This window comes from Alternaria metachromatica, assembly GCF_023757995.1.
Source record: "Alternaria metachromatica strain BMP 0045 chromosome Unknown scaffold_26, whole genome shotgun sequence".
Lineage (NCBI taxonomy): Eukaryota > Fungi > Ascomycota > Dothideomycetes > Pleosporales > Pleosporaceae > Alternaria > Alternaria metachromatica.
The window spans coordinates 88931-111305 of NW_026055517.1; the positions used below are offsets into that span (position 1 = coordinate 88931).

Here is a 22375-nt window from a genome sequence, read left to right on the forward strand (position 1 = left end):
TTATCTACAGACGTACACATTCTGCCGAGCCCGTATCTCTAAGCGTAGAAGCGGGGATATGAGATGATAGACCATGGTGATACGTTCAAACACGCGAAGCAGTACCGCCGTCATGCTCTCTGGCGGAACGTCGCATGTACCTTCCAACTTCGGTTAGCGTGGGATGTTGATGACCATGTGCTGCACGCTCTGTCGAGCGACACACAGATACAGAAGCGTTATCTATCCCAGCCCCTGCTACTCCAGGATATGTACCAGGAACACAGTGCTACTGTGCTGTTCTTCGCGGAATGTCGCGTGTGAAGAAGTCGAAACCTCCACCGGAATTACCTCCGCTGTGGGTCGGATTACTCCAGGACTGGTCTGGCTTGGGCTACCACAGGACGGAACATTGCGCAGCAGCGATAAAGGCACTGGGTCTGGGTATGTCGGTGGTCGTGTTATGTAAGTCGACGATCTGGAGCAGGCTGGGGAAACGGATACCAAGCTTTGTTCCGCGATGTAGTGCGAGATCTATGCACTGCCCACCTAGGTAGGTACAACAACAACACACCGGCTTGGCGCGATAGCGAGAAGACTACGATGTAATCTACTGCGTCGCTAATCTTCCGTGCACGATTGCCGCGATAATTCATATTGCCGAATAGTCTACCGATTCGATTGCTACCAAGGTATGAATCAACGGAAGTCGCGCGACATCAGGCAGAATGCGTAGCCATGCAGTCAGAATTCCCTGTCCAGTGTTACAGCAACAGTGACAATGTTTGTAAGACAAGCCGGTCTCTATCTTCAAGAGTGTGTTTGCTATATGAATCAATGTTCAGTAGCAAAGTGTTAGGTAGAGATCTCTACGGATTGATTGTGAGTACGTGATTAAGAGGGCGAACACGCCATCGCCTAGAAGCCGTTAGTGGAGACCGATATCGTTGGTGGATCAATCATCCTCGACTCGTGCATCAAGCTATCCCGCACCCAAATTATCGATATGTAGCCCGTTGAACAGCTCTCGCTGTCTTTTCAATCACGTCGCGTGGGATATAAACGATCAATTTTGACGTTTTTCCACCAAATCATCCATCTCATTGATTCACGCATCGGTGGTTTAGTGGTAAAATTAGCCGTTGCCATCCTTCACAGGACAGTTTCGGCTAGCCCCGGGTTCGATTCCCGGCCGATGCATTGTACACCATTCTTTTTGCCATCCTACACGTCGTAGCAACGTTGTGGTGGGTAGAGTATGTTTTTGAGCCGGTGGTTGAGGAGTGACCGCCGCGTGGCCATAAGCGAGGCTAGCAGCGGGATGCGAAGCGTGGCAGACAAGGTGGCAGGAACTTGAAGTCTGCGAGACTGGAGGAAGTCTTTTTGCAGTTGCATCTTTATCCTACTGCATTCGCCTTTCCATACTATACATTAAGTCGCTATCCCTTCTTTACCACGTATTGCGCTCCGGACAACTACATAAACTTGCCCTTGCATCGCACTTGTATTACCAACATCCCTTTAAACCACACTCAATCCCTCGCATTCCCCGACATGGTCGCAGCGACCGCACCTCCAAAGACTGCACCCAGCCCAATTCTCCTGTTCTCCCTTTGCCCACTAACCCGCCACCGATGACTAGCCTTCGGCACCACCACCCTCTCCGGCTCCGCAAGTCCCATTTGCCCTGGCGGCGCATTCCTGAGTTGCCCATACTGCACTCTCCTGTCTCCAACATCCTCAAGCACCTGGTCGAAGTCGCCGTGATACGCTTTTATCTTGTCAGGCGCGATGATGGGCGCACCGAATGCTTGTGAGATCTCTAGTGGACCTAGAGTGACTTTGCGACCGAGTTGCCAGAAACCCCAGTAGACGGGTAGAACGAGTAGGACGGTTATGAAGGTTGCTGCGAGGGCGCCGTAGACGTAGGCGGAGGAGGTGAGGTATTCTTCTACGATGCCGGTGATTGATGTGGTGATGTTTTGGCTGGCCATGCCGAGGGCTTTGCGTTTGTTTCTATCCGTTGTAGGCGCACCTTTGATGTACAGAGCGGTTACGAAACTCAGTGTGTTAAGCTTGCGCAGCATCTCAATGGTAGGGTCATCCCGACCAGGCTTGTTGATGTTGAACCAGCAGCCGTCCTTCATTACCTCATCGTTGTCTGAGTAGAATGTAGTCTGCGTGGAAGCACCTCGAGAACTGAGATCCCAGCCATTGTCATAAGTGAGGTTCACCGAGGACCCATAGAGGTTATTCATGATATAAGTCAGACTCCCGACAGTGGAAGAGTCGTTGATCCTTTCGTCGAGACTGACGGTCTTCAAAACTTTGAGTCCATCAATTTGTCTGATCCCATTGAGATTAGCTCCGATGGGCCGTGGACCATCGGTGTTGAAGAACTTGATATGTGTGACGATGTTCTTGCCATCAAGTTCTTCTTTGCTTGGCACCATGACAGTAACTGGATACTGAACGACTGCGGGCATGATCTCGCACGTGCGAGTAGTCTTACGACCCGGGCATGAGTCGTCTCCTCCGATTCGGCTATCAACATATAACATCTCGAGATTGATGCTGGCGTATGATTTCGTTTCGGTTGCCCATTGTGGGTCGAAATTGACATGCCATAGCGGATAGGAACCCGCTTCTTCTAATCCATAGTCAACCTGTTGGTAATCGCTTGTGCAATTGAACGCAAACCCTAGACCTTCGACAGCACCACTGCATTCCTGGCGATATGGACATTCGAAGAAAGACGCAGTATCGTTAAGACCGTCATGCACCTTCCCATTGGCGAGCTTGCCGTTGTACGCATCCAGAACGCTGGCCCATGAAGCAAGATTCAGTCTGGTGGTGCCATCTCGTGCGGGAAGACCTCCTAATCTATTCGGCCAGTCTTTCTCGATCCATGCAGTCATGGTGGAATTGGCGTACTCCTTTTGCTGAGTTACGATGGTCCTCGTCGATTTTTGAAATAGGGTGCTGTCCACGACAGCAAACTTCGTCATAAGTGCGGCGAGAGCGACCAGATTGAAGTACCTGCCGGAGGTGACAATTGCGTAGAAGCTGTAAGAATATGCATGGTTGTTATGCAGCACGCGGAGAGAGCTACCGCGCAAGGCTGTTCTCCACCATGCGATAGCGAGTCCATGGCTGACCAAAGTGATCAACCCCAGATTCTGGATCTGGTTCGCGATATTCAGAAGGACGTTGGGCTGAGCCGGGAAACTGTTTCATTAGTTCCAACCTGACTGAAACTGTGTCTGCTAGTCTTACCTCGTAAATGGCCAGTCCTTGACTCGCTTCTTGTGGGAAGAGACCAGAATGATGACAGCCGTAGCAGTTGCCACGAAGATGACCACGAGTCCCGCAAAGCCAATCCATGGAAACTGGTTTTTGAAGCCAGGTCTCCAGTCGATGCCGTCGATATCTGGATCATGTCCGGCATGGTCAAACTTTTCGTTGTAATCCCGCCTCGGTACGTATGGCTCTCTGCTCGACTTCTCAACATCACTGGAATGTGTTCTGCATTCCTCAGTAACAGCGTCAATGTTGAATATGAAGTCTTCTCTCGGTGAGCCTGGAGCGGTTTTCCAGCTATTTCGATCAGTCCCAGGAGAATTGGGAGCGAAATTCGGGGAGTGCCAGGCCGGACGGATTTCGTTGTCCATGACAGCAGTCTGGCGCGGAATCGAAAGATTCCCAGATGGTGAAAGGGACAAGATGTAGTAACAGATGCATCTAGAAAGCACGGTAAGTAAGTAACAGGCAAACCTCGTGCAACAAAGGAAGCAGCAAACAAATTCGCATCGCGTGTTCTCAAATCCGTTATACATATAGATCAAGGTGGCACAGCATGCGAAGCGAGCTGACCCAGTTGCGATGGTTATAAACCGAGAAAGGATTGGCTTCGTTTATTCCGACATATCCATGGAAAGAGTGACCGCATCGCAATACTGTAAACGTTCAAAAAGCTAATATGTCGTTTGTCGCGTTGTGATTAAGCGACGTGATTCGAAGTCGTGGTATCTGTATAATCGGGTACAAGCATGGTGATTCCGCGCGTCAGTTGTACCAATAGCGGAAGTTCCTCTTCAGTCCTGCATTTGTTCGTCGTCTTGCTCCTGCTCCTCTTTGAGATTATCCTTTCCATCTTCTTCCTCCGGAGGCATAGAAACAGGGAACGAAAGATGCTTCCAGTCCTCGATCTGCAAAGTGTTAACATGACAGGCACAGTGGAAGAAAGGTAATGCCTACTTCTTCAGTGATGCTCTTCAGTCTGTCGCGAATACTTTCCACGGCGTAGCTACCCAGAATCAAGCGCAACGGAGGATAGCTGCAATGACCCAGTTGCCACACCAACTCTGCGCTCTTCACAGCGCTCACCGGTTGTCTGTCGTTCAGCCACTGTACCATCCGTCGCGCGTGTTGCGCGGGGCTTGTCAGTCCCGAGTAGGGCTCGCTGGGGTTCGGTTTCACGAAGAAATGACCGTAACGTTTCGGCTTCGGAGGACCTGTTCCTGGAACGGGTATCGAAGTATAGCTGGGTGGTAATATGTTGTCATCTGGCTCGTCCAATCGAACATGTCCAGGCTCGACCAGTGTTGCTTTGATGTTGAATATATCGACTTCGTACAACATCGACTCTATGAGCCCTTCCACGGCGTACTTGGTCGCACAGTACGGGCCGAGGCCAGGCACGCCAAGGGCTCCAGCCGTGGATGAGAATATGAGGTATCGACCGGAGTTTTGTGAGCGAAAGTAGGGGAGTGAGAGTTGCAAGATGTGTAGGGTTCCGAGAAAGTTTGTGGTGAATTGATTGCGCAGATCGTACTCGTCCTGGTCCTCGCATGCTGCTATGACGCCGTAGCCGGTGCTGTTCGCTATGACATCCACCTGGCCCCAGTATTCGATGCTCTTCCTGATGACCTGATCCACTGTCTCGCGTACTCTCACGTCGCATAGTAAACCCAAGCAGTTTCTGTTCTTCCACTTATCCATCTGTTCAGGTGTGTTCTCTTCGGTCCATCCCACCGCGGTGCATTGGTCGCCGTGCGCTAGTATCGCCCGAACGAGGGATCGTCCCATGTGACCGGTCGCTCCGAAGACCTATAGGAAGATGTTAGCTATCGAGATCAAGGCAACATGCTTGATGACCTACTATCCATACTGCTCGCTTGGGCGGATTGTGCTCAGATGGTGGGTCGCAAGTTGCTGGAAGGATGAGATTGGGGTTGTGAGTTGCAGCGCCTGGCGAGAGGCTCTGACTTTGGGTATCGAAATCCATAAGGAGGGTGAAGATGCTACAATGGTATGCGATCTTGAACTGGTCCAGAGGTGGGGAGCTTGGCAACCAATCGGACTTGCAACTGCCGCTATCTCCGTCTGGTTCAGGTGAAGGGGCAACGAAGCCACGTCGCGCACTTGATATGTGTACACGAGTAATCCAGGGTATTCCCGTATCGCGTCGGAAGTGAGGTTTGGTAGGACTAGCACTCAAGGCATGATGAACCTCCTCTCGTCGATCAGAAAGTGGAGTCCCTCGATGACCAATTGGCTGGGAAAGGCCTGTTGCCGGTTCATGAAGTTGCTGACGAGAATGAAGAACATGATGAAGATGTCGAGGTGCATAGGCGACGTGAGGAAGAAGTGGTACGCGAGGAACAGGAAAGCCTGGGCGCGGTATCTGCTCTTGATGGATCGGATGACTCTGTTCGCCTTGATGGCAGCGGCGCGGTTGGTGGGGGTCCTGAAGGTGACGACCTTGGAGAGAAGGGGCATCCTAGGTAGAGTCGTGCCTCGTCGCGGGTCTGAGTCTGGGGAGACCTCGGGGCTGCGGAGATGGGCGTGGAGTGATCAGGAGGCTTATCGATATGGCTAGGTCGGCATCCTTCCAAGGTCCCGATGCACAATTACGTCTGTCTGCCTCTGCTCGAAATCACCATCCACACCCAACATGCAATTGTCAACGCGGTAGCAACTCTCCACTCGCGACTATGGTCAAAGCAGTGCCCACACCCGTGGCGCTGCCCGTCACACAGGGCGGCTCGTCATCGTACAGTTGCCCATCAATTGCAGAGACCCCGCTAACTTACTGCAGACTCTCCTTCACACAAGGCTTCCTACTCGGCCAGCTCTCGATTGCGATTTTGATGTTCTGCTTCATAAAGTTCTTCATCTTCGGAGAGCCACCGTCCGCCGACGACCGCGCCTTGCATCTCAATTCCCTTCGCCGAGCTCGAACCTTGGCCCACCAACAGTCGTACAAACAATTGAGAACGCGCGCAAACTCAACGTCTCTCTCCTTACGGCATAAACCATCGAGAAGTATAATACGAAAAGGCGAGGAGAGCAGGGGAGGCCCAAGCATACAGACTATCCTCGCAAAGACGTATTACAACGTAAAGGGACACCAACCGGAGAGCTTAGACTGGTTCAATGTGCTCATTGCGCAAACAATCGCACAGCTGAGAGCCGATGCACGCCAGGACGATGCAATCCTTACTTCGCTCACCGACATTTTGAACACGGGCAGCAAGCCGGACTGGATTGGCGAGATCAGGGTGACGGAGATAGCATTGGGTGATGAGTTCCCCATCTTCAGCAACTGCCGAGTCATGCCAGCAGAAGACGGATTCTGGTACGGGCCAGGCAATACAGATGAGAAGGAGAGACTGCAAGCGCGCATGGATGTTGATCTGAGCGATGTCATTACCATCGGCGTAGAGACGACACTGAACCTGAACTGGCCGAAACCCATGTCCGCAGTCTTGCCAGTCGCACTCGCTGTGAGCATTGTCCGATTCTCAGGAACCCTCGCCGTGTCCTTCATACCCTCCTCCTCGCCTCCACCAACCACCGCGCCCATGCCATCGCCAACATCAAACACACACCGAGGTTCCTCGCCGAGTCGTCCAGCATCCTCATCAGGCGCCCCACCACACCGTCCCACCACTCTAGCTTTCACTTTCCTAGACGACTACCGCCTCGACCTCTCCGTGCGTTCTCTAGTCGGTTCGCGATCACGACTCCAAGATGTACCCAAGATCGCCCAGCTCATCGAATCCCGCGTCCACGCCTGGTTCGACGAACGAGCCGTAGAACCCCGCTTCCAGCAAATCGTGCTCCCCTCACTCTGGCCCCGCAAACACAACACAAGAGGCGGAGCCACCGAAGACGCCGACGCAGCCGCCGGCGAGAACGAAGAGGATGAGGACGACGAAATCGCCGTCATGGAAGGAAACGGCACAGCTCCTGGGTCAACATCCTTCATCCCCAGCCCCATCGCCGAAAACGCCACCCTAGAAGAGCGCATAGAAGCAGAAGGCCAGAAAATGCGAGAGGCGGAGATCAGAGCTGGGGTTAGGAAACCCAGTGCAACAGACTCTCGTAGCCAGAGTAGGAATACCCGGGAAGACGGCATGCGGTGGCGCGGCGAGCAGAGAGACCGGCCCAAGGGGTCGGGTAGACCCAAACTGCAGAGTCGAACTACGACGGGCATTGCGGGAGCCATACCGGGCGCTTTACCGAGGTGAAGCGTGAAGTGGATGTATGTGTATGATGACATGACTGAATGTATATAATACCTGTAGCGGCGGCGGCGGCGGTGTTGTGGAGCGAAAGCATACGTCTTGCTTTCGGTGCATCAGGTCCATATTTACTCGACGGAGTACGAAACCCAATGTACCTAGAGCAAGACGTATGCCCAGGTACATTGACAGTATCGTGAGCTTCGTATCTAGCGAAGCTCACGATACTGTCAATGTACCTGGTTCACGGGACGCATCACAACACAATCGCACAGCTGCTCATAATGACAACAAAAGTTGCATCCATTGAACTTCTCCTCCCACATACCCCTCAGTGCACACCGAGTATCTGTATCCCAGCCACCTAGGCTATCATCCCTTTGTGTAGAAGTGCCATTGTCTATCACTCATGAGCAATACCCGATAAAACTGTAGACATCCCAGCCCAAACTTTACCTAACACAACGCTAATCCGACCGACAATACCTCCATCCCAGCTCCTTCGGGCCAGGGAGAGAGAAAGGGAAAACGCCATGGGTATCTGTCTTTCTCTAGCTATGACAGGGACAGGACAAGAAAAGAAAAAGGTTGGTAAAATTGTATCAAGGACAGCCGCACATGGGATTTCGAGGATGATGTGTAGCATGCATGAGAAAACGGCTTGATTAGGTGCGCAGGCAGATCTATTGCCAGCTGGCGGTCGGAGCAGGTGTAGGATGTTGCGGTGGTGGAGGTGCTTCATAAGCATTGGTGGGGACGTCGACGGGAGTCTGGTGTTTTGGTGCCTCTTCGGGGGCGCTGTACGGCGGTGTTGGGGCGGAGAAGAAACCGTCGAGTTTGGGTAGCGCTTCTGGGTTGCCTGTTGGAAGCTGTTGGTGTGCGACGGGCATGACGGGTTGGGAGATCCCGTTCATGGTGGAACTGGGCTCGGATGTGGGGGCTGAGGGTTCTGGAGCAGGCGCAATCTCGGGCTGTTTGGGCGCGCCTGGGTCGCCTAGAGTCGCAGCAGTAGCATCGTGGTCGACGCCATTTGCCATGGGTGCGTCTTGGTCGGGAGCAGCAGAGCCATCCGTTGCGCCTTTCCGGTAACGCAGAGTGACCATGAGGCTGTGTGGTTCCTCCTCTTCATCTGACGAATCCTCCGCCGCATCGTCTTCATCATCGTCGAGCTCCATCTGATCTGGCTCTTCCTCGTCATCATCTCCACCGTCCCAAGATGTCGCATCCTCCTCGTCTTCGGAATCTACTGTCCGGTTCAGTGAGCGGCCGTTGGCGGTACCCCTGTTGGCGGCGCGGGTTGATCGGCCAGGGCCAGACTGTGGCTCCTCCGACACATCAGACCGTACGTAATCGCCAGTTGCAGGCGATGGGTGATCGGTGGCTTGTCCACTGAGTAGTGTCTCACCGTATAAACCTGTTGCTCGAGACCGGACCTGTCGGCCGCTGGCGGTGACAGTAGGACCAGAAGGCGCAGCGGGTGTGTCGCGGCCTGACTGCCGCCCTGACCGACGTACAGATGTATTGTCCGAGTCGAAGTCGTCCTCTTCGTCAAACGTATATCGTTGGCGCTTGCCACGGGTGCGGCCTTCGTATAGGGAGAAACCGAGTTCTGGGCGCGTGAAAGCGTCTTTGCGCTGACGGGTGTACTCTCGTCGCTTGCGTTTCTGCATGGTTATTAGCACAAGGCGATGTATAGAAGGAACGAGGACATACGTTTTCTGAAGCCTCGAATCGTGGCACAGCGTTGAGCATGCGCTCGCCGAGTGCCTTGGCCTCTTTGTGTCCGTCTACTTCCTCCAGCTTCGTTGCAAGCGCTCTTAGCTCATCGATTGAGCCAGCGACACTGATCCACTGTACGTTCTTGAGTTTGGGATCGCTCTCGCGGTAGATGCGAAAGTGGGTGTCATTCTGCCCTTCGACCAGGTAGTACCGGCGCTTGTCACCATCGCGACCCCACGCTTGTACCGACAACGGGATGTTTGTATCTTGTTTGTCCTTGGTAGTGCGAGACTTGTATGCGGTATTGATCATGACTTTGACTTGCTCGTTTTGGTTGAGGCTCCAGAGGCAGAGAGAGTGGAGGAGGGTGATCTGGGCGACAGTTAGCATCTGGCGATTTCAGGATAGACGGCGACTTACCCGTTCTTCTGCTGTCATTGTATTGAAGTTGCGACCGCCACTGAGGGGGTTGCCAGTCCATTTGGTGGGCCATTGTGATTTTTGGGTTTGGATGGCCTCTTCGAGGGCGCGACCGTAGTGACCCTTCCTGTAGAACACACAACTTGTCAGCGCGTGCACTGTGCCATCCGCTCTATAAGGCCTATGCGACCGAAGAATATGTCTTTGTGAAGCGCAAAGGGGTCAGACTGACTCGACAGGTTTCTTGCGATTGAGGACGAGCCCGAGCAGGGCGCATAGTAAGCCTTCGACGTCGGCGGACGGCGTCTCCTCCGCAACACCCTGCTCGATGTCTTGAGGCCCTACGTGAGGCGAACCGCGAGGAAAGGCTTCGTTGAAGCGCGACCGAAACATTACAATGAACTATAGCGCATGGCATTAGCGATGTCTGGGTGGAGGATTTATGCGCGATTGCGGTGCAATGCGGCGCGTCACGACGCGACGGACGCGTCCAACACGTACAGCAATGTCTGGATTATCCTCTGGCACAGCCTCATGCGGTGGAGAAGGCGCTCGTTTCCTTGGAGGCGGCGAGGGCGAGCGATGCTTGAAAAAGGTCAAGATTGTGCCATTCTTCTTCTTCTTCTTTTTCTGAGGTACGGCCTTTGCAGCGCTTGCTTCTGAAACCTCGACCTCCATCTCGTCGTCGGTCGGGGGCGCAGAGGACAGCGAAGAATCGGAATCGGCCATGGTTGGTGGTGTTTGGGGGTTGATGTTGGTGGTGGTAGTTGCGGCTGCAGTTGCGGGACGAGGAGAGGAACTACGAACAGAGCACGGTTAGGCAGGCATGAGGTAATGCTACTTTCGCTAGCCCAAAGATCGACTGATTGGGTCCCTGTAATGCAGGACAATGAACACGTTCATCAGGGCATCTTTGTTTGACAAAACAAGCGCGAAAAGGTAGCAATATCGGAGCAGCGATGGAATCAGGGCAACTTCTGTAGTCTGGGAGTTTGATTCAGCTATATACGTGATGTTCGCGAAGTGCTACAACGATATCTCAATTCGCATATAGTGAGACCACGGCTAAGGTAGCTATCAAGCGTGCCGTCTCTTCACCACAGCTCCCACCAGAACCTCCTGCTCACAAGTCTGATCGTACGGCCGCATCTCCCCCAACTCGTAATGCTGTCGTCAAGAAAGTCAGCGGCTTATAAATATCCTACCATTATTTTTTGATGCTCTGTTCCGGGCCCAAAAGGGGGTCGAGGGCATTTGTCTAAGACATGATTCGAGACGCGCAGTCACAATTCGAGGTGCAAGTGTACCGGCGAGATTGAGCCGTGTCAGGGTTTCGTTGCTTGAATGCGCTCCACTGCGCAATGTCGGTTTTCAGGTTTAGGGCGGTTGTGCTGATGTGGCCGGTAGGTCCCTTTGAAAGCGCTGATCGGGCGGGGGAACGCTCGACAAGTGGACATGCCAAAGTCGCGACCAAAGCGCGAGACCTTCCACAGATGCCCTGGTGTTGCTCAAAAGCATAGGTCAGCCTCTGCCCATTCGGTCCTCCTCTTGACTTGTATAGGCGTCACAACAGATGTCAAGTAGATGAAAGGAAGGCGACACCGGGTAATATACTCATAAGAACACTAGGAGTTTCTTCGAGTTCGCAAGCGTTACGTGTTGGCTGCAGGCGCGCCCATGCCCAGGTGTGCGTCGCGCTTTTAGTCGCAACTTCGGGCTAGTCCGCCCAGTCCTGAAGTTGCAGCGCATGTCTGTCCGCTCCTTATGGTAAACGTCCTCACGGCACCTTCTCTAGCAACGGAACCATTGCGCGATGATGTAGCGCGTTCAGAAATGAAACATATTTGTTCGTATGATTTGGGACGGACGGGACTTTTCGAAATAAAGAAACCTAGTTTGGGTAAACAATGCGCCGAAAGAAGTCGACTGCGCGGAATACAAGCGAATGCGAGAGCGCAGTTGAAGTGGTGTTGCCTTGGCTGAGGAGAGACGCGAACTTGAGGTTGAAGTTCCAGCTGGCCGAAGAGACGGCGCTTGTCAGGTCACGTGCACGCGATTTGGATGGCGGGGCGAGCTGGAAGGTAATCGGCTCGAGGCATTCGAGGCAGATTAGGACATGTTGTGTCGATTTGCTGTCAGTCTTTGTTGATGTCGTGAGTAATGAATACAATACGAGAAATGTTTTTTGACATGAACAAACGCTCAGCGTGATGAGCGGATGCTCGCAGTGCAGTCGTGTGAGATGGCGAGCACATTGACTGCATATGCCAAGGTAGCTTACACTGTAGAAGGATTGCTTTCCAGCTATATCGCGTTGCTTTCAGAGGCCAGGTGATATATCGCGCTTGCCGAAAAGACCGCTTGACCTGATAAAGGAAGGAGATTGGGTTCGCGTCCTTTATGGCTGCATATTGAAGAGTCTGGACGGCGCACTAGACAGCCAACATGCGCTTCTGTAGGTCTATCGAATCCCCATTGCTGCGCGATAGGAGAGGATCCGAACAGGAGCCTACTGCTGATTCCGGTGATTTGCTCGGTGAAGTCGGGCAGAGAATGGAGAGTAGCTAAGAAAGACGCTTCCTTGGTACGGTGGCGAGGGTGAAACTCAGCATCCATGAGACGGAGCGTGATTGCGCAAACCATGACGGAGGCTGCCAGGAATAGAACGAGCACAATGTATGGCAAGACGGGTGAAACGGGGGGCATGCCTACAAAAGGCGATAGTGGAGGGGTTGGCTGTGGTGAGTAGATGGGGCGGCGGCGGAAGCATTAGGGCGGCAAACCCCGGAATAGCGACATGTCGTCCCGCTGTGTCAGGACTGGCTGGGCCGCGTCTTTGGGCGACGCTGATCGCCGTTGGAGGGCACCTAGACGGTCTGTGGTTTCTGGAATAATGGGTCAGGGTCGCGCCTGCTTAGCCTGCTGCTGTATATTGACACGCGTTGGCTCTCAACTTTTGCCGTAGGACGCCCGCCATTGCGAACTCTCCCTCCTGACTTGTACTGTCTCGCGGCATCCATTCCTCTTTCCATCATTCATCTTTTCCTTACTTTGCACCACTTGGTCTCTGTCGCCGGGTGTTGATCGTCCCGCGCCTGCCTCCCTGGTGGTATCGATAGCTGTACCCTGCACACGGCCCATATCTTGTTACGCACGCCGCAGCCCCCTCGTCATTCTGCTGCTTGCACACTTCCCTACGACACCCACACACACCGCACCGCAATCATGAACATCAACAAGAAATTCGACCGCCTGAAGCAATGGACCAACGAGAAGATGGGCGCAGAGGCCCGCACTGGTCTCTCCGACGAGTTCAAGGCGCTCGAAGTGGAAATGAACCTGCGTCATGAGGGTATGCACGAATCCGCGCCCTGCAGCAGCTCCAGCCTCGCATACTGACACTTTTCCAGGCATGGACAAGATGCACGGCGCAATGGCTGTCTACGTCAAGTCGCTCTCCAAGCGCGCAGAGGGCGCCGACAAGGAGAAGCAGCTACCAGGTGGCCATCTGGGTTCCTCGATGGTGACCCACGGCGAGGACTTTGAGCCCGACTCGGAGTTTGGCAATTGCCTGTCTTGTGCGTTTCCACGCCAATCGCACCTGTCTGCGTACTAACTATCAGCAGCACTGGGTCGAGCAAACGAACGTCTGGCGCGAGTACAGGAGACGTATGTCCAAGGGGCTACGTCATCATGGCTCGAGGGTCTTGAACGCTCCTTGATTCAGATGAAGGAGTACCAGGTACGGCGGCATCAGAACAATTGCGGCCATGGAAGCTAATTCGTCTCAGTCTACCCGCAAGAAGCTCGAGACACGCCGTCTGGCCTACGACACCTCCCTCGCCAAGATGCAGAAGACGAAGAAGGAAGACTTCCGCATGGAGGAGGAACTACGTGCCCAAAAGGCCAAATACGAGGAGACCAGCGAAGAGGTCTTCCGGAGGATGCAGGACATCAAGGAGTCCGAAGTCGACATGGTCCAGGACCTGACTGCTTTCCTCGAGGCAGAACTGAGCTACTACGACCGCTGTCGTGAGATTCTGCTCAACGTAAAGCGGGAATGGCCGGCTAGGTGAGGACATTCCGATCAGCATAAGACCTAGCACATTTCTGACACATGACACAGGGACACCAGGGCTATGCCTAGCCGCCCCGCGCGCTCCCGATCCAATACCGCACACGGCTACGCAGAGCGCTTCAACCCAGTCGAAGAAGAGCCCGAGCCTGAGCCCGCTCGCATGACCATTCCTAAGCTTTCGTCCCAGCGAAGCCGCTCCCCTGGCCCCGAGCAGTCGCCCGGTGGCTACTCCCTACGCCCCTCTCTTAGCCGCACTTCGACTTACGAAAACAACAATGGCTACCGAGACGACTCCCCTGCCCGCCGACTGTCCCGCGTCCCCACTGATTCCTCCGTCATATCTTCCGGCCGAACAAATCTCCGTCCAGTCCGACAAGCTAGCGCCAGCCAACAGAACACGTTTGCTGACGACTACGAAGACGATTATGCGCCATCCAACGGAAACGGATATAGACGTGACCGTGATCGATCGCCACCTAGCCCCGATACCTCGTCATCTGTTGGCAGTGGGCGCGGCGGCGTCATGTCGCGAGCAGCGAGTTGGTCGCAGGCGGGTGAGCAGGCAACTAACGGCGGCAAGAAGGCACCTCCGCCACCACCTCCATCGAGGGCGAAGAAGCCACCGCCACCTCCGCCGCCAATGAAGCGAAGTGCGTTGAGTGAATCTCAAGTAGCACGCTACTAGCCCTTGCGATATTCCTCTTGTCTTTCTCTTTGGCTAACAAGTTTGTCGTAGAGCTCATGTCTTCCACTGTCAGGAACACCAGCTGGTGATGCCAACATTTGACGTATCGACATGCTGTTCACGACTCGCTTGGCGGAAAATCAGGTCTGCATTCTCGACTGCAGTGCGGTCAGGCGTATATGGCGTTACATTGGAGGGAACATCAAGCACCAGTGTCGTGGCGTTTTGGAGCTGGGTGGAACTTATCACAGCGTCTACGTGTCGAGCTTCAGACGCAAGTTCAGTTGTAGCAACGATGCTAGGTCTCAACCTCAATACATCTCTTAAGCAATCAATGAGGCGAAGTGAATGTGCATGTGTACAGTCAATGAACATCCCCAGGATGAGCGAGACCGATTCGACCAGAAACATTCGTGAACTTGAGATGAACTCGTGTCTATTTCAATCAACAGACTAAGCAGATATATACTACTCGCGTTATCCGAACACGAGCATGTTCCGTAAACACCACACTGCACCTAACCAATTAATGCTCGTACTTCTGCTGTTGAGGCGGGAAATTCCAGTTCTCCTAGACAAATATTAGCACAATTCCCTCACATCTGACCAACCATAACAAAATTGAAAGAATGACTTACCCACTGCTGCAACCCCCCATTCGGACTCGTAGTCCCAAACTCAGCATGATGCCCCGTATCCACCGGCACAAAAATAGCACCCGTATCCTGACCCGCACCAGCGCTCATGCCACCCCAGACATCGTAATCCTCCGCCGACCCAGCACCAGCCCCACCGCCGCCGCCGCCGCCTCCACCATTCAAGCTCCCGAGTATACTATCGAAATCCACATTCAAGCCATCCAGCGTGCCGGACGTAGGCGTCCTCTGCAAATGGCCATGCATATTACCCGGCGTCTGCTGCGCGCCAAACGCAGGACTCGTTACGGAGCCGCCGAAGGAGGGTAAGGGTTGGAGAGTGGGATGTTGCTGGGGAGCGATTTGTTGGCGCTTTTTGTTGAAGCCTTTCATTACGTAGAAGGCTTCTAGGTTTTCTTTGACGGTGAAGAGGAGGTCGGAGCAGCGTTCTCGGACGCCGACGCCGTAGCAGTGTCCGAAGATGTGGTCGATTATTGTGGCCATGCGCTCTTTTCGCGGGAGGTCGGGCGTGCGGTAGAGTTCGGTGAGGAGGAGGAGGACGGCGTGGTATTGTTGGTAGGTCGTGGAGTACCAGGCCCATGCTGAGAGCGAGGGCAGTGTGTCTAGTGTTGCGCCGATTTCGAGCGTCGTGAGAGCTGCTGTGAGGAGCACGTCGCGGAGGCGGTTCTCGGATTCTGAGCGTGGTTGCAGGGAGGTTTGGGGGAGGTGCCGGTAGAGGAGCATGGAGTCGCAGCGAGACATTAGGAGAGTTGCTACGAGGCCTGCATAACGTTGGATGGGAACATTGGCGTCCAGGTACTGCAGGTATTTGCTTTGGATTTGACGTTTCTTGGCCTCTACGCGGGCGCGCAGGTCGTGGAGCGTGATGTGCTTACGGTCCATCTCGATTCTGCCGCGAAAGATGAGACGGTGGATTTCGTTGCATTCGTAGCGTATTAGCGATAAAGTGACGTCTGACCAGCCGGTGGTGGAGGCTGGGTGTTGCTGCCATTTTGCACTGCCAAACTCGAAGACGTCGTCATCTACATTCAACGGGAGCGCAATGTCGAAATCGTCCGATCGAATGGATGGATGGGGCCCTTGCGCTTCGGCTGTCTTGAAGTCTAAGAAGCAGATTTGGTACCACAAGAGCGATCGAACGTGTCGCTGTAGAGGTGTTAGGCTGTTGGCTGAGCTGTGGCTCATGCGATGTATGCCTATACATTGTGCCAGGCGAACCAGAGCACCAACTACGACAGACGTCGCTCGAGAGATCTGCGCTCGACAAAGGGGTATCTGCGTGCGTTAGTATGTGTAAGTTCTGTAAAGACTATAAGGAAAAGTACCAGGTATATAGTCAAAGCTTGCAAAGTCCGTATATTGGACGTCTTCGCCCAATTAGCACGAAGCAATGCTCGCTCCGTAGCTTTCTGTAAGCGCAAGAAAAGGTCCTCTTTCGTGATGCCAAACTGCGACTTGGCTTGCAGAGGCGATACAGACGCCGCAGCAGCCATGCACACGGCCAAAATCAAGGCAGTACATGAATTTTGGTTGGGATTCCCAATCTCAAGATTCATCCAGAAGCGGTCAAACATGCGCTTGAACGACGGAAGATGCAACACGTGCGCAAGAGGGCTGACAGCTTCTGTGTATCGCTGTAGTAGTCCCTCTGCTTCCATCTTAGTCGGCAGCTGCGGTGCTTCCACATCGTTGTTTTGATGTAGAGGCAGCGAGCCACCTAGCAGCAGGTTCAGCGATGGTGCAAGCGACGGCATCTGTTCTGCGGACAGCAGAGCAGACGACTGTGTCGCTCTCTGGCCCGTGACTGATGACGACGGGGTGAAGCTCTCAGACAGAAGCTTGCCGAGCTACACAACAATTCAGTCTGCGGTCATGGGAAGGCAACGTGAACGCGGGACAAAAGATGAGGACAGGGCAAAAAGTACCTCTTCGGCGTATTGGGGGCGGAAAAATCCGGTGACATTCTCACAAATGATCATCCTCCCGATTCGAATCGTGAGATCCGTCGCAATCTGATCTTCATCGTCATTCTCGTCCTCGTACACATCGTCCTGCGTCTCCTCAGGCTCTGCGGGCAGTCTCTCCCAGGCATCCGTTTCGGGCTCGACATCCTGCTGGTAGGCTTCCCATTCATAGTCTCGCGGAGGCGTGCCAGGCGTGGTGGTGTCGACGGAGTTCGCATTCTCGTACCCATCATGCACACTGGCACTACTCTGCGTGCGCACGGGGAGGTTCTTGGTCCAGTCCGGGATGGTGACACCAGCGCCGCTCTTACTCTGCGCGCGCTCTCTCTGCTCCCTCTCTTTCTTGCGCGCAGCGCTCTCAGGGACGGTGATGAAGACGCACTCGCGCCCGAAGGCTGTGCAGTTCTGGCAAGGGTGCGTCTTGGAGCATCGCGACTTCCGGGTGCGGCATTCAACGCAGCTGTTGATGGGGCGTGGATTTCTCCGGCGGACCACTCGAGACTGCAAGACCTGTCCTTGTTCTGGCATGTCTCGCAATCCTCATTTTCGCGCCATGTGTGGGTGAGGTTTGAAGGTGGCTGAGGTGGTGGAGTGAGCGATCGGATGTCGGCCCGTAAGGGAACCCCGATGACTTTAACACCTGTTGGTGATGATGCACGTGTTCAGCCTTGTCGCATCGTCTTGGCTCTGAGCAGGTTAGCAGACTTTTCGCCGCCTTCGGAGTCATGCAGGTACCGCCCAACAATTGATTGCTGATTGCGACCTATAGGCCGCGCTGCTGTTCAGGGCCGGCTTGAAACGAATGATGTGGGCCTTGGTGGGATGCATCTCGACCCTTAGCGCGGGGCATGCACTGTGCTGCACTCATTGCGGGCTGTGCTGACGAACACTATTGAGATGATTGTGGTATTATGAGGCAACTCTATCAACCCGTGTAATATGAACCTGCATTTGATGCCACTTGCTTCGACGCCCAACTCCCAAAGCATTGCCTCGCTCTCGCAAGACGATATCGACTATCTACCTACTTCTCTCTTCAGGCGAGCCGCAGCTGATGTAGCGGGAGGCTCGGGCCACGAGTCAACGGCATCTTCTACTTCCTCCAAGAAGGAAGTGCTGTTATGCACAGTGGTGCCGCCGAGCGCGACTCGAATACCTGGGGAACTAGCATTGACTTGCGCAACCATCTTAGCTTCCTCGTATGTTGCGCCGCCGACCATGAAGACAATGATGTCCTGCGGCTTGTCCTTTGTCGATCCGCCACCCTCGACGAAGGGGTACAGCTGCTGGCTTAAGCGACCCTTGATCATGTCCTGCAACGTAGCCTCCAAGCGAGGCGAGTGCTGTGTGTAGACGTTCTCAACACCCTTCAAGCCCTTGAGTCGATCTCGGGCACCTCCGAAGAAAGACCCAGGTTGGAAAAGATCCGGCACTCCACCTGCCGCCGTAGTCGCTTGCAGCGAGTCATGGTAGGTCAATAGCTTTGTGATGAGGTTAATGCGATGCCGTGACAGTCCACCCGCAACGGCGAGCAAGTCAAGCAGCATAGCTGTGGAGTTTGACGAGGTCTTTGAGTAGCGCAACGCGTAGATGGCAACCAGCCGGAGTTTGTTGTTCGCCGGCACCTTTGGATCTTGAATGATCCTTTGCAGCGATTTGACATCGTTGGAATGGTTGTCTGTACATGCCAGACTCTGCTCGAGCTCACTGATGTCCAGTAGACTCTCCTCGCCAACTCTTCTGCTCAGCTCACCGACAAGTGTGACGTGCTTGGTGACGTTGCCGGAAAGCTTGCGGAACTCCGGAAAGTCCTCGATGAAGCGCTTCATATCGGCAATAGAGTCGAGCTTTTGCGATCCCTGCTGCTTTGACGCAAACTGCTCGACATACTCTTTTGCGTTTTGCCCTAAATCGCCGAAGTTGAGATACATGTTCTTCTTGAAGAAAGGGTCCTGCTCCTGCGATAACACGATCTCCTTGAGCTCAGGACGTATCTCTGGCACATCGCGTAGGTCCACTCGTCCATTGTGTATTCCGAGCAGCTCGTGAACCATAGCCTGATACGTCCATTGCGTCAACAGCGGTGTCACCGGGTCGTCTCTTCGATCGACAATCAAAAGTATAGGCGGGGTGTCTGTTTTGCGGAAGTCGAACAGCTGCTCTTCCTGTGTCATATGGTACCGGACCTCGGTCGCCAGCTTCTTCACAAGCAGACTGTTCTTCTGGTATCGTATCAAGGGCTTCTTCTTCAGCGACAGAAGTAACGCCATGACTGCCTCGGTCGACCTTTGTAGCGCATCCTGGTTCCACGCATCCGGGCTTGTGCTCCATATCCGATGGTCGGGAAATCCAAGGTTGAGGGACATGAGGTCGGGGTTTATGACGAGGAAGTCGGCGAAATATTCCTGAATCGCGCGCACGACTTCATGGTCGTCTGCTTCGGCGAGGCGCTCCAACGAGGACTTTTTGATTATGTTACTGAAGTCTGTCTGTATCAGCACGCGTACGTAGCGCCGTGTTCTTCCAGGCGCGTACAGATGTTGTATTCCCCGTACTTGGGCTCTCGTAGCTCTTCGATAAGGTTCTGGATAGACTCGGGCGACGGTCGCACAAAGCATAGGCAGCGCAGATGGCGCATCTTCTCCCGCTTTGGGTTGTCGAGGCGGCTGCCAATGTGTTAGTTGTGGATTGTATCATGGATCGCGAGGGCGCAATACTCAGTGAGGTAGACTTCATGGTTGAGGAGGGCGGATTGCGTCGTCGCAGTGGATACTATGGGGACCTAAGCAGTATGAGTAACGTGTGTACAGCCACCTGGGAGAGCAGACAAACCCACAGTCTCGTTGTCGAGGAGGAGGATCTTCATCTTGGCCGCGGAGGTGCCTGTCGCAGCGCTGTCCCCGACCGACACCATCTTGGTGATGTAGCCGGAGACGGCCTGTATGATATCCATGGTCGCGAGGATATTAGTCGCAATCTACTGCGAGCTCGAGGTCGTGAATTAAGAGGGTCGTTGTCTCACTCGCTCTTCCATGTCGACGCGGTTGTTCGTTGGTCAAGGCAAGCTAGGAACGTGGCTCAAGCGCGAGAGCTCAGGAACATGACCGCGCCAAGGCGAATACATCCACGACATTTCGGAGCTTATACATCGACTTTCAGTCCCATTGAATCAAACACCCTTCGATAATCTGCCACTACGTTTTACCTTTTCCCGATGTTGTTGGTCGTGTGATCACCCACAGTGGGCAGACATGTGGAGTTCCGCCGCGGGGCAGATGCGGGCAGTACCTGGGCATCGTTCACTCCTATTTCATCGATGACTAGCACGCGCATGTAACCACAATACCAGGACATGCGCACGATACGGATTTCATGAGAGGCTATGCAACCACATGTTTGTTGCTTCATCGCTACAGCGCTCTCGCTACGATAGTAACTGAACCCCGACACACCTCTGCCTTATGTTGTAGGGTGGTCTGGCATACGACTACTTCATGATGCGCCCCTCAGCAGCTTCTTCAGCGTGCTGCCTAATACGACCCATCGCCTTCGCCTCACCATCGATGATCTCTGGTAGCAGATCGAACACGCTCTTCTGCTTGGGAGTCCAGCCGAACAGCTTGTTGGCTCGAATAGCTTTGCAGCGAGAGTTGGTGCCTAACATGTCAGAAAATGTCATATCCGAGAACACAGTGTGACTCACCCCAAAGGTAGCTGCCCATTGGTCTCATCTCTTCTGCCTCCTCTTTGCTCACGTTGTCAACCCCCTCATGGTTGATGAGCTTGTTCTTGAACGCGATCTCCGAGATCTTGCTGCCGATGTCACCCCAGCAGAACTCTCCGCTCTCCGCGAAATAGTATCCTTCCTTGTTCCAAGTCGCTTTGCCACCATCAGGCGACAGAGCGGCTGTTACAAGGGCTAGGAACACCTCGCTGAGATCTTGAACATGAACTTGAGTCCACATGTTCTTGCCGTCACCAACGACGAAAGCCTTCATTCGCTTCAGTGCGGCCTTGCTCATGTCATACACCTGTACACTCTTTTGGTTATCGGGGCCACGTCCAGGTCCGTAGATACAAGGTGGACAGACAATGGCAGATTGGATGTTGCCTGCTGAAACCTCGTTCGATCCAAGGATGATCTTGTCGACATTTCGATGGAGCGCTGAATCAGGCAGCGAAGTGACCTCACCAATGTTGTCCCAGTCGTCATAAACCTTCTCTCGCCTAATGCCGTAGGTGTTGGTCTCAAAGTCCTCGAAAGACAAGACACCAGTGCCAGAGGTGTGAATGAGATAGGTCTTCTTTCCGCTGCGTGTGAGCCCAGCAACCAACGCATTGGCGGAAGCCACGTGGTCGCAGTCGGCGCAATGGAGGACGATGTCTGCGTTGGACGCCTCCGTGGTGAGCAACTCGGTGTCATCAAGGGTGCCGTACACAAGACGGGTCTTTGGGTACTGTGCTGCAACTTTGGCTCCTTTGTCGCTGTTTCGAACAAGTGCCGTGATCTCTAGATCTGGATAGGTGTTTGCAACTGCGTAGAGGGCATCGCCTCCGATGTAGCCAGTAGCGCCGGTGCTGTATCTAGTCAGTATTCAACTTCCTAGAAACGAATGCAATTGCATGTCGTCCATGTTTCATCGATCGGTAGGAGCACGCATCTGAACCTACATGAAGAGCTTCGGCATGATTAGAGTTTCGATGAGATTGTGTTGAGAGGAGATCTGTAGAAGGCAAGAACACAGTCGGTACTGTTGCAGATATATGCAAAATTCGCCAGGCTGCTGTCGCTTTGAAATCGTGTTTGCCTACAGCTCCACCTGGGCACAACTAGCAGGAACGTACGTCACACATATGTACCGGTAGCGCGAACGTCCAATCGGTGACCACAAGGCAGGCTGCATCGCTTACCTACCTAGGTAATTTCTATGAGTCTGCGCATCTCACTGCATTTGCAACATTACACACCCTCTTTCATGCTTCCTAATCATAATGATCGCGACGGTGGACATGGACAGTCCTGTGGTCTAGATCCACATGTCTGGTGAGACGCCCCGCAGTGGTGCACCTTCCCCTACTCCGGAGTAGAGCTTATCCGCTACAAGCACTCGGAGCTTTATGTTCGATGAGATGGTGCAGACAGACTGGACATACCAGAAGTGCACGACAGGGCGTGAGCTTGGTTAATGGATGCAGCTCCGAGGAGCTCATACCACAGCTCCTCACAATTGAGCCTCGGTAAAGAAGAGTCAACTTACGTCATCCACCTAACACTACCAACATCTATACTACTCCTTGTCCGCCGTCTGAGCATCATATTCGCGAAACAGGTAAACATCTGATCT

At 53.7% G+C, this 22375-nt stretch overlaps 8 protein-coding genes and 1 non-coding gene across 9 annotated transcripts; 3 read left to right on the top strand and 6 right to left on the bottom strand.

Annotated features, from left to right (window-relative positions):
* The first annotated feature begins 1091 nt into the window (after positions 1-1091).
* On the top strand, positions 1092-1179 carry J4E83_008635. The gene has a single exon. It is a non-coding gene; the product is annotated as a tRNA-Gly (tRNA).
* Positions 1180-1511: 332 nt separating this feature from the next.
* On the bottom strand, positions 1512-3650 carry J4E83_008636 (uncharacterized protein; the record flags this gene model as incomplete). Its single annotated transcript, XM_049335531.1, has 2 exons — positions 1512-3207; positions 3256-3650. The coding sequence occupies 2 exons, from the start codon at positions 3648-3650 to the stop codon at positions 1512-1514; spliced, it is 2091 nt and encodes a 696-aa protein (XP_049185267.1).
* A 423-nt stretch (positions 3651-4073) lies between these two features.
* On the bottom strand, positions 4074-5266 carry J4E83_008637 (uncharacterized protein; the record flags this gene model as incomplete). Its single annotated transcript, XM_049335532.1, has 3 exons — positions 4074-4187; positions 4237-5088; positions 5141-5266. 3 exons carry the CDS (start codon positions 5264-5266, stop codon positions 4074-4076), a joined length of 1092 nt encoding a protein of 363 aa, XP_049185268.1.
* Positions 5267-5475: 209 nt separating this feature from the next.
* J4E83_008638 (uncharacterized protein) lies at positions 5476-5760 on the bottom strand (the record flags this gene model as incomplete). The annotated part of the gene is made up of 1 exon (XM_049335533.1): positions 5476-5760. One exon carries the CDS (start codon positions 5758-5760, stop codon positions 5476-5478), a length of 285 nt encoding a protein of 94 aa, XP_049185269.1.
* Positions 5761-5975: 215 nt separating this feature from the next.
* Positions 5976-7514, top strand: MMM1 (ERMES complex subunit mmm1; the record flags this gene model as incomplete). The annotated part of the gene is made up of 2 exons (XM_049335534.1): positions 5976-6034; positions 6080-7514. The coding sequence occupies 2 exons, from the start codon at positions 5976-5978 to the stop codon at positions 7512-7514; spliced, it is 1494 nt and encodes a 497-aa protein (XP_049185270.1).
* A 677-nt stretch (positions 7515-8191) lies between these two features.
* Positions 8192-10376, bottom strand: J4E83_008640 (uncharacterized protein; the record flags this gene model as incomplete). Its single annotated transcript, XM_049335535.1, has 5 exons — positions 8192-9172; positions 9222-9599; positions 9648-9774; positions 9880-10049; positions 10134-10376. 5 exons carry the CDS (start codon positions 10374-10376, stop codon positions 8192-8194), a joined length of 1899 nt encoding a protein of 632 aa, XP_049185271.1.
* Positions 10377-12872: 2496 nt separating this feature from the next.
* On the top strand, positions 12873-14410 carry J4E83_008641 (uncharacterized protein; the record flags this gene model as incomplete). The annotated part of the gene is made up of 5 exons (XM_049335536.1): positions 12873-12999; positions 13058-13225; positions 13274-13389; positions 13439-13719; positions 13774-14410. 5 exons carry the CDS (start codon positions 12873-12875, stop codon positions 14408-14410), a joined length of 1329 nt encoding a protein of 442 aa, XP_049185272.1.
* A 526-nt stretch (positions 14411-14936) lies between these two features.
* Positions 14937-19983, bottom strand: J4E83_008642 (uncharacterized protein; the record flags this gene model as incomplete). Its single annotated transcript, XM_049335537.1, has 8 exons — positions 14937-14981; positions 15049-16341; positions 16392-16913; positions 16992-17551; positions 18055-19515; positions 19566-19696; positions 19748-19812; positions 19867-19983. The coding sequence occupies 8 exons, from the start codon at positions 19981-19983 to the stop codon at positions 14937-14939; spliced, it is 4194 nt and encodes a 1397-aa protein (XP_049185273.1).
* Positions 19984-20517: 534 nt separating this feature from the next.
* Positions 20518-21718, bottom strand: J4E83_008643 (uncharacterized protein; the record flags this gene model as incomplete). Its single annotated transcript, XM_049335538.1, has 3 exons — positions 20518-20687; positions 20734-21608; positions 21702-21718. The coding sequence occupies 3 exons, from the start codon at positions 21716-21718 to the stop codon at positions 20518-20520; spliced, it is 1062 nt and encodes a 353-aa protein (XP_049185274.1).
* Positions 21719-22375: the final 657 nt, after the last annotated feature.